General features: G+C 40.7%; 3 protein-coding genes across 6 annotated transcripts in view; 1 reads left to right on the top strand and 2 right to left on the bottom strand.

Moving 5' to 3' along the window:
* LOC111871927 (odorant receptor 83a) overlaps nt 1–1,445 on the bottom strand; it is a gene marked incomplete at its 5' end in the record, with an annotated part of 12,372 nt that extends 10,927 nt beyond the window's left edge. Inside the window, one exon of the mRNA XM_023865339.1 lies at nt 1,398–1,445. Coding sequence (XP_023721107.1) covers nt 1,398–1,445 — 48 coding nt within the window. The remainder of the gene's footprint in view (nt 1–1,397) is intronic.
* A 1,864-nt stretch (nt 1,446–3,309) lies between these two features.
* On the bottom strand, nt 3,310–11,595 carry LOC111871935 (odorant receptor coreceptor-like). 4 transcript variants are annotated; one of them, XM_023865357.2, is made up of 6 exons: nt 11,122–11,595; nt 9,372–10,409; nt 8,744–8,843; nt 6,308–6,412; nt 4,899–5,054; nt 3,310–4,780 (listed from the first exon to the last, which is right to left on the bottom strand). In XM_023865357.2, exons 2-6 carry the CDS (start codon nt 10,382–10,384, stop codon nt 4,724–4,726), a joined length of 1,431 nt encoding a protein of 476 aa, XP_023721125.1. In that variant the 5' UTR covers nt 10,385–10,409; nt 11,122–11,595; the 3' UTR covers nt 3,310–4,723. The 4 variants fall into 4 exon arrangements, 3 of the variants coding, with proteins under 3 accessions (XP_023721125.1, XP_023721126.1, XP_023721127.1); XR_002844132.2 differs by lacking the exon at nt 3,310–4,780 and adding an exon at nt 6,030–6,197 and having other exon boundaries at nt 4,968–5,054; XM_023865358.2 differs by lacking the exon at nt 6,308–6,412.
* A 1,180-nt stretch (nt 11,596–12,775) lies between these two features.
* Nucleotides 12,776–13,189, top strand: LOC111871928 (protein GVQW3-like). Its single transcript, XM_023865340.1, has one exon. It carries the CDS (start codon nt 12,776–12,778, stop codon nt 13,187–13,189), a length of 414 nt encoding a protein of 137 aa, XP_023721108.1.
* Nucleotides 13,190–14,510: the final 1,321 nt, after the last annotated feature.

Below are 14,510 nucleotides of genomic sequence, written 5' to 3' on the forward strand. Positions count from 1 at the left end.
GTTGTATTTTAGCGTCCTGTTGCACTGATTTTCATCCATCATATGTGTACAGTTGCCGTCTTGTAGTGCACTCAGTTTCACCTGTTACTTCACGACATGTTTCGGCAACATAGTGCCATCATCAGGTGCCCTAAATACGCTAATATATTTCATTGCTTGCCTTTATAAAATTATTTAAAAAGTATTTAAAAAGTGCGTATTTGTCAACTATAATGAATTTACACACACTAAAACTTGTTAAGATTATTCATCTTATGTGTCATAATTAAAATAAGTAACAGGTGAAATTGAGTGCACTACAAGACGACAACTGTATACATATCATGGATTCTCTAACTTCATTTAAAATATAAAGAGAAATATATCAAGTTGGTTGAGGGTTACCTTTACTACATGGCAATGAGTTGGCAGTTTTACCCTCCGGCCTGGAATGATTATTGACAGAGGAAAATTAAAGGAACTCCGAGAAGAATTACCCCAGTGCCACTTTGTGCACCACATGAAGAACCAAACCCAAGGCTCCAAGTTAGGAAGCCTCTGCTCAATCCCCTGAACTCGAGATAAAACTTAAATATTTCTTAACATATTGTGTGAACTATCCTTCAACTAGAGTAGGTACGTAGAGTCATTTTTTTACGCTTCTTAGTCTCGTGAAAGGTTAACTATTTGCTGGGGGAACAGCGCGTAAGTTAAGCAGGAAGCCTAACATAGTTTTTTTTTCCTTGGCGCTACAGCCCCAGTGGGCCTAGGCCTACCTCCATGAACTCCGTTCACTTCGGTTTTTCTAGATCTTACACATTCGGTAGGACTCCTTGGGCGAGTGATCAGCTCGTCGCAAGGCCTCTACCTGTAGACAAACACAGAAAAACGCACACAAACATCCATGCACTGAGTGGGATTCGAACCCACGATCTCGGCTTCCGAGCGAACGAAGACAGTGCATGCCTTAGACCGCTCGGCTACCGTGACCGGCCTAACATAGTTTGCAGGGCTAATATTGCGATCCCGAAGGGTTGCTGTACTTCGGCAGTCATGTCTCCACAGCACAACGCTCTTCAGGGCACGTCGGCCACTAACTGACCTACTGTACCGGCCCCGGATGTGAGATGATGAGTGTGGAGCAGTCGGTGGAATGAGATCTGGCAGGGGAAACCGAAGTACTCGGTGAAAACCTGCCAAAATACCACTCTGTCCACCACAAATCCCACATGACCTGATATGGCCTCGAACCAGGGGCGCCACTGTAGTTAGTTAGTTATTGGAGAGGGTGGGTTTCCCCATGCACTTAGACCTGTATTGGTCCATTGTGCTTCCTTCTATGATTTCTACCATTCTCTATATCCTACCGGTACTGGTGCTTACCATCAGTCCCGCCCAGCCAGCGAGACCGGCTCTACTAGCTGAGAGGTATCCATAATGCTTCCCCCATCTACCAGAGGTATTAGAGACTGCTGTTGGGCGGGAAACGTCCGTAATTTGGCTCAGTGACCTCCTTTGGAGATATGAGGTTCTTTTACGTGCCGTAAAGCTACGACACGGGACCCACGGCTTAAAGTCCCTCCCGGAGGACTTGTTCCCTGAATTTTTCCGCCCTTAAAAATTCGACGACCTCCGCCGGGTATTTGAACCCGCGTACTATGAGTCATGAGGTGGGAACATTACCTCTAGACTACGGAGGCCGGTTAGAAGCGCCACTGTATATCTATATATAATGATTTTTGTAAAATGTTATACTGTTCTGTAGTGTTACATAAACCGTAGGGGCTCTACGTTCGAAAATTTATTATTACGAATCCAAACCGGTTCCTGCTAATATTGTTTAAAATTAAAATAATATATCGGACATATGCAATAGCACTGCGCTGATTAACAGGAGGTAGAGACGTTTAAGAAATTAAATAAAACCCCATATCAGAAGATATAAATACAGATTTCTTACTGATTATGTTCAACATTTACGGATTCAAACCACTCCATCGTTCATTATCATATAAGACCTACAAAAATTGTAAATCAGGTTCCTTATACTGTTTCGGGCCTGAAGAAGACTCAAACGGACCGAAACATGTAACGCGTTATAAACTGGATTACATATTGTCACGTGTTAGAGTGATTCTCGAAAGGCTTTTGATTGGAGATTGGAATTATTGACCACTTCAACACACGACTCGTGACTACACTTAACTATAGCGCCATCGCTGATCTACACAATTTACAAATAACTGCTGAACATTTCCAGTCTGTTTTCACCAGTTGTTCCCTGGTAACGCCTTCTAACAGTGCGGATTTTTTAACTGCACGGAATAAATCTTCTCTTCACTGATTCCCTTACACTCGACTACTGACTTACAACTTGTCTCGGTTATAACATCTCGTTAAGGACCGCGTAGAAAACATCATTTCGCTGCTGTGCTCCAAAATTTTCCGTGGGAACGTCTTTGCAAAGGCGTTACCCAGTGACGGTTGTGATATATTTGCTTATGTCGCTGTCGTTGCTTGGAAACGGATGTTGTTTTGTTGTTTGTTTCGAGGTCGTTACCCAGTAAAATTCTACAAGATACAAAATAATAAATTGGTTTACACTGGATGGCTTATCGTTCCAAGGAAAGAAATTTTCGTGGCATGATTCGGCGTAATGCTTTAGCATTTCCCTGGAAGGACGAAGGAGATCTACAATAAAAACTTACTCAACGTTTTCAGTGCTCCGGAGGTCATTCAATACGATAAGCTCCCGGACATATATCAGATGTATTTCAGCTTCAGCCAACTTTCTGGAATTTTCTGTACAGGTTCACAAAGAACATTCTCTGTGCACCCATTTTCTTTCCAGGATGACGCACCTGTGTTCTGATGATCTAATTTCCGTGATGTTTCGACGCATTATTTGAGAACTATTACAGCGACAAGAAACAGAGAGTTACACTGTCCCACAGTAAACCTTCAAGTCGGTTTTCTTCTGTCTTCATGAATTTTACATATTTATAGGTGTGAAATGAACATACATTCCCCCCCCCCCCNCCCCCCCCCCGGACATTTTCCTGCCAGGAAATTCTTAAATACTTTAACATAGATACAACTCATTCTTACCTTTTACATAACTGGACTTAAAACTTTAACTTTCAATGTGCATTCCTTTGGTTAACTTAATATTTCAGCTGTAACTGACAATAGCTTCTGATTACAAGAATACGACGTTTCGTTAGAGCACTGGTGAGTATATACGCAATGCACAAATTTCTGTATTTTCATTCGCGCTGATGAGTAATGACTAAAAAATAGGCAAATTCTGGGATATTACTTCAAAATAGGTCACGATCACTCCCTTTCTTTTATTACAATTCTTCTATTATCTCACCATTCTATAATGAATACAGTTGCTACTTACAGACATTAAAGGAAACTACAAATATTATATACGAGTATATATATGTAGGATTTAAGGTTATTACAGCGATGGTAATGAAGGATTCTATCTTCTGAGATGTGATGCCGTTTAGTCTGGTACAAAGTTGACTTTCAAATGAGTGCACGGCGTTAATAATCAGAAGATAGAACATTTCAACTTTTTGTTCAAATTACAATGCATAAATCTGCAACATTGAAGTGAGGTATTACCGCTCTATTGATGTCAGACATTTTTTAAAAAGGCGGTTTTCTCTCCACAGGAGAATGTGTGCTGCAGTTGCAGAGAACTGATTCTATTATTAGAAAATGTCCCCTTAAATTGCACTGTGATTCATTACAAGTGCTCTCCAATCAGAGAGCAGGCCTCGTGCCATACACACACTTAGATTACAGACATTGACAACTAAGTCATCCTGTTCAGTGTACAACATTACAGCTATGGCGTAAAGGAACACTAACACGGAATGCAACTTATACACTTCTGCTAAGTACACTTATATTTATTGCGTGGCTCTTAAAGCATCTCCATCAATGGAAATTTACGTGCATACACAGAGAACTGCTGGATAAAATACTGAACCCTACAACAATCCACATCACGTTACTATTGAAATAATTGCGAGAATTACTGAAATATTTCACCATGGCCGACATTGTTAAACTATCTTAAAGTTATATTTTATCATCTTCTATTTCTCTTCCTCTTATCTCACAATACTTGTTCCCTTGATCTCGTATCTCTCTCCTATTTATTCTTTTATTTTCCTGCATCTTCACAATAGAATTCACAACGTTTCATTAAACCATCATATATTTATTCTATTTAGAAAATTTCCATTCTAAAACAAAGTATCAGTGGATATGAGTGAAAAAATTTTAGAATTTGCTGAAAGCATTTAGTGAAATATCTAAATTCTAAACAACATTAAAGATGATATAATTTGTTTTCTACTTATTTTAAGATATCTTAGACCTTTTGGTCAAGTACCAATTAATGTTCTTTACATGTATATCTGTGACAATTAAAAAAAGTGCCCTTGAATGCATGAATACAAACACTTCTATACGGCTTGTCCAACAGGTATTATGTTCTGAAGCTGACAACAGTGAGCTGTGTGGATAGTAATACGTACAGTTTTTAAATATAAGCAACTAACACGAACAGCAAAAATGGCTTCTAAAAATGCACTCCAAATATTTCTGTATGGATACATCAAACGCAATGTGCAAGCCAGTTGTTCCCATTGTGTTACTATTCACAGGGGCAAACTGGAATTGCTACGGTCAGCTTCTTCTTTGTACCCAGCCCATCTTCTTTTTAGGAGTCATGCAGTTGAATGAGCATCGTGAAATATCTATAAGAAGCATTCACCAACTGAAACAGAGATTAGGAAGGCAAAATATACATTAAATTTGAAGATTACACAGAAGATGTACCTGAAGGTCTCATAATATTCGGTTAGATACTTCAGACTGCAAACAACGCCACGTACCAATGAGAAAGTTAGGAGCGACAAGTCAAAGAAGACTCCAGCCCTCACGGTCACCGGTCTTGAGGCCCTCATGATCGCCAGAGGCAGCAGACTTTTGTATCCCGCTGTCTGGCTGTACCAGTCAGTGCTATAGAATGCCAGCTGTACCTTCTCACTCTAAAACAGTTGCAATATTAATTAATATTATATAAAGTTATTATAAGCCAGATCCTAGACAGACTTAAACGTACGGTGAGGCATGGAATTAATTTAATTTATAATGATATCTATGCCCTGGAATATATCGCTGTGTAATCCGTTGAATGTCAACTGAGAATTCGGATGCGTATTGTCACATTTGAAGGGCAACGTGACTAATAACTGTGGGTTCTAGATCTGATGATTCTGTCTATTGAACATACAATTACAATCAATTATAGCGCTTTCGCTAATCTTCATGATTTATTAGGGCATATTCCAATCTCGTCTTTGTACTCTCAACTACTCCTAGCTTATGAATTCAGTTCCCTTATAACCACTTTGCACAGACCCAACGGAAAACGCAGTCTGTATTGTTCATGAAACATGTTTATCGCCCCGTTGCTCAGCAATTGTCTCCATATTTCTGTAATGAGCTGAAGCGGGAATGGTGTTTACCGAGCTGTTGCCTAAATACGGGGTGCATAACCCTGTTGTCCTATTGTTGTGTAGGTTTATTACTTGGCAACGGCAGATTCTGGAGCTCAACAGTTCTTACATGGAGAAATTATACCACAGTATATTGCCTCCATCTTCTGAATCGTAGAATAAGCAAAGTGAGAAACCGTATTAAGACCGTAGTGAGCACAGCTGGTGTCTTCCCCTGCTTTTTCTTCGACAATGAATATGCAGACAATAAGCTCCACAGAAACTTCAGTTCTCTTTCAACGGAATGCATGCCGTTATATCGCAGAATATGCAAGTCAACATAACGACCGGTGTGAAAGCCTCATTTCCTACATAATTCAAATCGAACATAGCATATTGAGCAAGCAACATTTTCGTAGAGTATTCTCCTATGTGATTTGATGCAGTAGAGTCCGGTAGAAGTCTACCGACGCTTGAGATGATCATACTGCAGGTATCTTCAAGGTGGACGACATGCTAACCCACCAATGGGGCAGAAGCAAGCAAACTCCCGCTCCTGTGCCCCTGCCATATTGCTGACTGCCTCCTTTGCTCTTCGACCTTGAATCTGAATGAGGATTGTGGCGCCTACTCGTCGCTTACCTTCTCCTCTGAGTCATACTTTAGTCTCTTCATAGTCACTGCTTTCAGAATCTGAAAATCCACACACATCCAACTGCATTCTGACAGAGTGGTAAGTGCCAGGAGTTATGTGCGGACAGATAGAGAACTGTATACGTGTAAGTGTAACTTTAGACACGAACCTCGTCAATTACTTGTTGGCCAAACAAGCAGTAACCTCCTATTAAGTACAGAGCTGCAACGAAGAAAGAGGCGAACTTAAGGAATTGTTCAAGGTTGCCAAGATTCTGTAACAGAGAAACAATTTCATTGCGAGATATAAATATCCGATACTACGTAGTAAGAAACCAATGACACGAAAGAATTAGTCAGTGACTAAGGCAAATATATCGAAATCGGGGAAACTGGTTTCGAATCTCTGCAACGGCAGGAACTTTCTCTTCTTCATAGTGTTCAGGCCAGTTAAGGGGCCCACAAATTCCTATCCAGTGTGTGCCAGAACACACTGACTTAAGATCAACCGGTCTGAACACACAACTGTTCACTCACTTCGATCTAGTCCTCAGGGAAAATAGACATGGCGGTCTATAAACAGTCCACAATATGTAACTATGGAATCGTGTTTATTTGGGTACAGGAACCACTGTCTTTCACATATCTCTTGCGGCATACAGAACCAGGCGTGTAAATATCCCCTTCAGACTTTGGTACACGCTACAGACCAGTAGGACACCCCGAAAACAAATTAAGTTATGCCATTACAGGAAGGCATTAAAATGCGGACTCGCTAATTCCTTCCTGAACCTATTGCTACTGGAACGATAGTACTGACGTCTTGGGGAGTGGCAAATCGAGTCACTTCTAGAGACAGCTCCATGCTGACTATGGCCGTTATGCCACGTGTTCCTAAGGTATAAAGAGACACCACTACAGTACAGGCACTACTATGATGGTAAAGAAAGAAGTAAAGTTGTCCCGGTGCTTAGCTAATTAAGCATTAAGGCTCCCACACACAGACGCGATACTCAGCTCGGTACGGTACGGGACGATATCTAATTACATTGCGGTAAATGGAGGTCCGCACACTGGCGCGGTACTCCGAGGAACGCGATATTATCGCAGTCGGTATATCGCCTCGGTATTTCGGTCTACCGAGCGCACTCGGTAGACCGCTCGGTATCGCAGCGGTAAATACTCATGGATCCGTCTTTGGAGGAAGATTTGCTTTTAGCTGTCGCTCTTGATGAAGACGAAGGTGAATCCCGGCAAGTATTTTACTGAACACTAAATCTGCGTAGTTCTTTTCCTCCAAATATTCAGTATGTCATATATATGTACAAATATTTACAATTCCATAACGAGTCTCTAATTAAGTACGTATAAGTGGTTGCTATGTGTGTTCGTATTTTAGGCGAAAGAGACGAATCGCTTGGATTCATGATATAAACTTGTCAAGAGAGGAACTGGGGGAGTTTTATACACTGATACCTCAACTCCTGAAGGACGAAAAACGGTTCTATATATATTTCAGGATGAATATTGACAGGTTTGATGCAATCCTGAGAGCCATCGGGCAAGAAGATATCACTAAACAATATACCAATTGCCGGAGGCCTATTCTTGCCATTAAGTGGAGGATTTTTTTGATACCCATAGAACTGAAAGAATGAAATATAAAACACTTTGTATCAGCAGCGTGTTTGCTTCATAATTTTCTACATCTCAAAATCTGTGATGAAAAGTACAGGGAAGAACTGCTACGAGTGGAGCCATTAGAAGGAGAAATGTTCCCTATCCAACCTTTACGTCTCCCAAGGGTGGCAAACGTTAGCTACGCCATTAGAGAGCGGTTTGTTGCGTACTTCAACTAGATGACTGTCCCTGGAATTCGTGTTAGTGAACGGAACTGGTGCATAGCCTACACTAAGAATGCCCACAGTTACTGTATACTTAACCCTATATAAATATATACAAATTTTTCTACTTGCTGTCTCTGTTCATTGTAACAGCCAATTCCTTCCACTTTCTATCCTTAGCACGTGAATCCTTGAACATCGGATGACGAGTATCGTACAATAAAGCATTTTCTTTGACGAACTCTATTATTTGTTCCATCTGCCTACCCATGTCGCTTCACGTACGTATAGATACTGACTGAGTGTGAGTCATGGCCAGCTGGTTATCGGGTGTCAAAGATTCCCGAGGTTCCCGAGTGTCGCGGCTGTGTGCGCGGCCCACTCGGTAAACAACCGCTTTCGTCCCGAGTGCTATATCGTCCCGAATCGTATCGCGTCTGTGTGTGGGAGCCTTTAGGTCACAAAACACATAGGGGGACGAAGTAAAGTTCCAGAATCTTGGCCTCGAGACTAAATAGAAGTGAATGGTAAACTTCACGCCCCGGCCGCTTTATCCCCATCGAAAGAACTCCCCGTAGCCATTGGTTATGAGACTAAGTTGACCCCAAAGCCGGTCTGGACGGTATGGAGAATGTAAAGTCCTTAATCCTACCGGGATACGAACTCCGAATCCTAGATCATTCAGCCCGTAACCGGTCGTAACCGCCTACGCTATCTCGACTCCCAGAAAGTATTATTACTAATACATTATATAGAAATTACCTGTGTCATTTCAAATCCTGTCATACACAGGATAAGTGGGAAGTTTACTATCCTCACGAACGTAACTAAACTCACGACTTCGTTGATATTAGCGACAAACCTGCAAGATATGAATATCGTCACAGTTTTACGTAGCAGCACATGAGACATCGACTTTCATAATTTATATTACTCAGAGATTATATAAGTTACAGAATCACAGAGTGTGGAATGGGAAGATAGGTATGAAGCACGGTAGAGGTTAGAACTGCGTAACACATATACTCGAAATGCATTAAGGAATGAGGCCACTTCATAAATCAAAGTCAAAAAGGGAGAATAATATTAGGAAGGACATTAAATTAATAGTTTTAAAGAACCTGAAGGGGACTTATTTGTCTCAGAATAGTTTGTATTCGTTTCAAGACGTAGATATTCTCAATGCAAACATTTTTACAACATCAATACAGAGTCAGAAAACGTTACAGCGCGGTTTTCAAAAGGATTTCTAAATACAAGAGACATTTTTAGTCCTCGTATTCTTATTCATTAATCGTAGTGAATTTCATGGTGGCATGAAACCTCAGACTAAGGGAGACAATCAAAAAAGTATCTGTATGTTCTGTAAATCTGGAAAACTATGACTTACTCGATTATAGCTTGGTGATGTTTGATGCATTCAGCAAGGTACAACTGGAACGGATCTTTGTTCATGTGACAGTTTTCTAGAACCGCCGTCTCAGACTTGCGGCTTGCAGAATTTCCACTCCCCAATTCGTGACACGTGATATCATCTGCTGAAGTCAAGGGATCCTTCATAAGGTTGAATTCTGCAGTATCTTGCAACGGGGACATTTGCTTTGTTCTGTTCAACTCAACTTCAGAGATATTCTCATGCATGTCATTCAGCATTGCACATAAAACCTTGAATTGAGCAGCTGCATGGGTTATCAGTAACAGAAATGTTGCATCAACGGCAACCAGCATTAATACTGCAAAGCACATGAGGATAATTTGCAAGACCATGATTATCTCCAATTGAGGCGACTCTTCAATTGCAAAAGGAAACCATATCACGAACATCAGTCTGCCCCATTTCTTCCCATCTGTAGTTACAGTGTTGTTATCAAAATTCGAAAAGCTACTCTTACTCAGGAATGGCGCTACGATCGAAATGAGACCTAAAGAAGTAGCGAAAGGGGCTGAGAGTGTAACTGACAGTCGAATTTGACGTTCTGCGGTGTCAATGAATTTGATATACTTAGAGTTAATTTTGGCCACAAATTCATTTCTCAACAAATCTATAAGCCTCGTGAATTTATCTTTGTTGTGTAGGAAATACAAGCAGAGAATGACTGATAGAAGGAAGCCACTCGTGTAACTCATTGTACTGGAAAGCACAGGAATATTTCCCCAGTTGACATATACTGCCATCATCTGCCCTAACAACGCTAATATATATAATGTAAAAATCACTGTTTGAAATACTTTGTACAAAAATCTTATGAGCGGTGTTGCATTGTTGGGCGGAACAATGCCAGCTACGTGAAGAAGGAAATCCAAAGTCATGATCTGTACTTTGTTCGCAGAAAATTCTTCATCATTATTTAATTTTTTTCTCCTTTCAGAGGCTTCACTCTGTTTTTCCTTCGGTGTCATCATTTTTCTGCAAAATCTGGACGAACACCTGTTAACAGAAATATTTAGTTGTTGGTTGATAATTATTTGTTACCTTAGAGTATATTAAAATTTGTCTATAAATAAATGTCTTTTATCGAGTAAGATACATCAAAATTTTGTTTCCAAAGATCAAAACTGGTTCCCATTTTCTAGAAGAAATTCTAGAAAAAATTCTATACGATACATTTTAATATTTTTTTCCCTTGGCACTACAGCCCCAGTGGCCCTAGGCCTACCTCATGAACTTCTCCGTTCACACATTTTAATATTACTCCCCAGTATTTACCTACATCTTGCAAATATTCTGTGACCAGAATTGTATGTGTATTTCTTTCTCGCATTTGCGAAGACATCCCATGTATTCAGGTTTTCATGTTTCCTCAGGCTAATAATATGTAATAAAAGTAACAAATAATTAATCAGGACTGACAATGGACCAATTTGTCCTATCTGTTACACATAATGGTCAAATATATTCCTCAGCGTCCTGTCTCCAGATATCATTATTCTGTGGTTTCCTCTTGAGGTGACAGACCACAATTCCCGCTCACACAAAAAAAAAGATAATTTGATATTATCATCTTTACTTCAATGGACGGGATTGGAGCCAGTATTACTGAATTTAATCTCATGTTAACTGACATAATTAAACAAGAAACACTAACAGCGAATATACGCATGAAACGCAATACACGCAGATACGAATGTCAGTATGTTACCTTAGTGCTCTCCGTCTCTCTGTGAATGCGATATTTCTGTAGGCGGGCAGTGGAGTCACACAACTTGTCTCCTCTTCTCCCTTCAAAGGAGTGTCTTACATTCGCTGGGAGAATCATATTCGCTTCTTACGTAACCGCATCTCTGAAACTTTTTGACGTCAAAAGACAGAAGTGTGAATAAATGTTTCAGACATGAAGGAGCGCGCATAATTACTGAGTTCTAAGACAATTTCTTTTTCACTTTGTCATGTACGTAGCATACATGAGGAAGCACTGTATATGGTAAAAAAGAAGATCGATCCCGAAATATTGACGGATTTACATGTTTCCGGAAGCCCTGAATAAAAGAAAGGGGCGTTTCTGGAACCCGTCCACCTCTCTGTGTGCCTGTGGATATGCACCGCGCATGAGCAGAAGGCCTGGAAGGTATTTATTCATATTCGGTACTGGAAAATGTGTACGTCATAGGGCGGTGTCCGAAGCATGTGAATGAGCTAGCTCGAAAATTAATTGCAATTAAAATGGGCCTCACACCACTAAACGACTATTTTCTCTGAAACGTACGTCACGTTCATTGCGTTTTGGAAATTTATGTACGCGTGAAAAATCTGGTCTTCAGAATTTAACGGAAGCGCACAGAATTTGTCCGTATGGTTTGAAGTTCTCACTGAGGTGGTTATGAAGAATTTCGTCTTCTGGGATATAATGTCATGTGGGAATAGGAGAGTCAACTGACGATTTGCAGGAATATGCCGTCCTTTTCTTTAGGATGAAATGTATACCAAGCGAAAAGCCAACATGAAGCAATATTTGGAATGTGTTGTGAATTTTCAGTATATACTTACACTATATACAAATTATTTCAGACAGCTGATAAACATACATAATCCGTTCTTCACAAAAGTTACGTCATATTCTGAGTCTGTAACATCTTTTGAGTTTGCATCATCAGAGAGAGAGAGAGAGAGAGAGAGAGAGAGAGAGACATGTCCTCTCGGTATAAATAGAAAGTTACTAAATGTTTAGGCCGCGCCATAGCTCAAGTCGTTAGTCGCTTGCTTTCCACCGCGGCGGCCAGGGTTCGATACCGGGTCTGGCCAAGTGGGATTTGTGGTGACAAAGTGGCGTGGGGCAGGTTTTCTCCGAGTACTTCATTCCCCTGCCAATCTTTATTCCACCAATTGCTCCACAATTACCCTCACCTATCATCTGGGGCTGGTACAATAGGCCAGATGTGGCCGCAGTACAAGGGATTTAGTCCCACCCCACTAGCAATAAAAAAATACTAAATTTTTAACATATGATGATAACCAAACCCGCCATAGCGGAAACCTTGTTGTACACACAGAACATTATTTCCACACAGTCAGATACACAATCTGTGACGTACCCTAATATAAACTTGAAGAGCCGGATAAGCAGAGTCCCATATTCTGCATATAGGCCGAATCGGGCCGAATTAAGATGTCTGACAATATAGTTCGTAATCTCGCCACCGTGTGCTTGCCGTGGCAGCAGTGGACAGAAACCTCAGTATGATTCGATGACGTTGATATATGCGCGTTTCACAACTGTGTTGTTGTTGATCTACGGCAGTCTCTTTTCGAGTGGCGTCTATTGTTGTCTGAGTGTGCTTTGGTGTGCCGTCGCGAGAATGTTGGAGCTTGAATTAGAGAAACGAACACACATTAAATTTATTGTTAAATTTGGCAAGAGTCGAAGCGAAATCAGTAAGAAGTTACTGCAAGTTCACGGGGCAAATGCTATGAAGAAAGCAGCAGTTTACAAGCTGGTGACACGTTTTTCTGAAGGAAGAGAAAGTGTCACTGACAAAGTGAAATCAGGACGGCCAGCAACGAGCAGAATTGAAGAAAACTTTGCAAAATTCCATCAAATTGTGCGTAAAAATTGTCAGCTGTCTGGCAGGAGCATGCCACAGCAAGCAAACATCAACAGAGAAATAGTTGGGAAAATCTTAACGGAAGATCTTGATATGAAGAAGGTGTGTGCAAAAATGTTCCCAAAGGACCTGCTCACACGGCACTGTTGTGAGGGAGCTTTTAGCTAACAATCAAATAACTGTGCTAGAAGCTCCCCCCCCCCTTTCACCAGATCTAGCTACCAATGACTTGTTCGGTTCCAAAAGATAAAGGAAATACTGAAAGGAAGGCATTTTGATGACACTGATGATATCAGGAGTAATACGACGGCAGCTCTGAAGGTCATTCCACAAAACCAGTTCCAGAATTGTTTTCAATGGTGGACTAGAATCTGGCATCGGTGAATAGTGAATAGCTTCCTAAGGGGAGTACTCTGAAGGCAATCACAGTGACATTCAATAGTGAGGTATGTATGAGTTCGCAAAATTTATTGTCACATCAAACAGAACTCTTGACAAAATATTATTACGCTTGTCAAATCAAGCAAAATTAGAATGACATTATATTAGGCAAGCAGAGAGAAGGAAGAGATCAATGGGTTGACCAAGACGTAGATGGGATATGAAACTTAACGTATGGTTTGGAAACGTCATTTTAGGTTACGTGTTTTGCACTACTTTCTTTGCTACTTTTCGAAACTACCAGCATGTTGACTTCAAAGATCGAATGCTAGGATGAGAGACATACGATGAACTGGAAAGGATCTGAAAGAAAATCGGGGTAATATATCGTCATTTGCCTGGAGAGACTGAAGAATATCATGAATATTATAAATCACAAAGTTCGGTGTCTCGGCTGATATTTGAAGCGAGTACCTCCAGGATGAAAGTCTATAGCTTTACTGTTATATCCAGCTCTTGTATGATATGCATATCGGTAATGGTGTACCAGGCTAGACGGCGTCACATATCAATAATTTTCATAATGGACCCTGTGAGAATCTTGGTATGTGCAGAACACAGAGGCAGAAGTTTCCACAGAAACACTGGTAACTATGCACAAAACTAGACGATGTCACAACTCAGTAAACCATAATTCAGATACGCCTTATGTTTCCTCAGATATCATCTGCATCCCTGTGTAGCTGTTAAGTAACTCCATAAGAAACAGAATCTCTCGCAGTTCTCTCATCTCCGAAAGTTCCATTACGTAAAGCTTAAAGAGGTGCATAAAAGTAAAAAAGTAAAGTAAAGTTATCCCTTTAACAGGCCGTGGAGGCCCATAGGGTTGTGAGACGTTGAGGGTCCCACATTATCTAGACAATCGGCTCATAGATGGCGGTAAGGTTGTCAGTCTTACGCGCCGGCCGCGCTTTTCGGAAGTTCGCGATTATTTAATTTTTCAAAACCCCAGTCTGAGTTTCTGTGTCCGAGCATCCGTTTTCCCCAAAAGGAAAGCTGTAATAAAAATTGTATACACGATTTGTGTCTCTGGGAGAAAAACCGAATG

This window comes from Cryptotermes secundus, unplaced genomic scaffold (assembly GCF_002891405.2).
Source record: "Cryptotermes secundus unplaced genomic scaffold, Csec_1.0 scaffold2225, whole genome shotgun sequence".
Classification (NCBI taxonomy): domain Eukaryota; kingdom Metazoa; phylum Arthropoda; class Insecta; order Blattodea; family Kalotermitidae; genus Cryptotermes; species Cryptotermes secundus.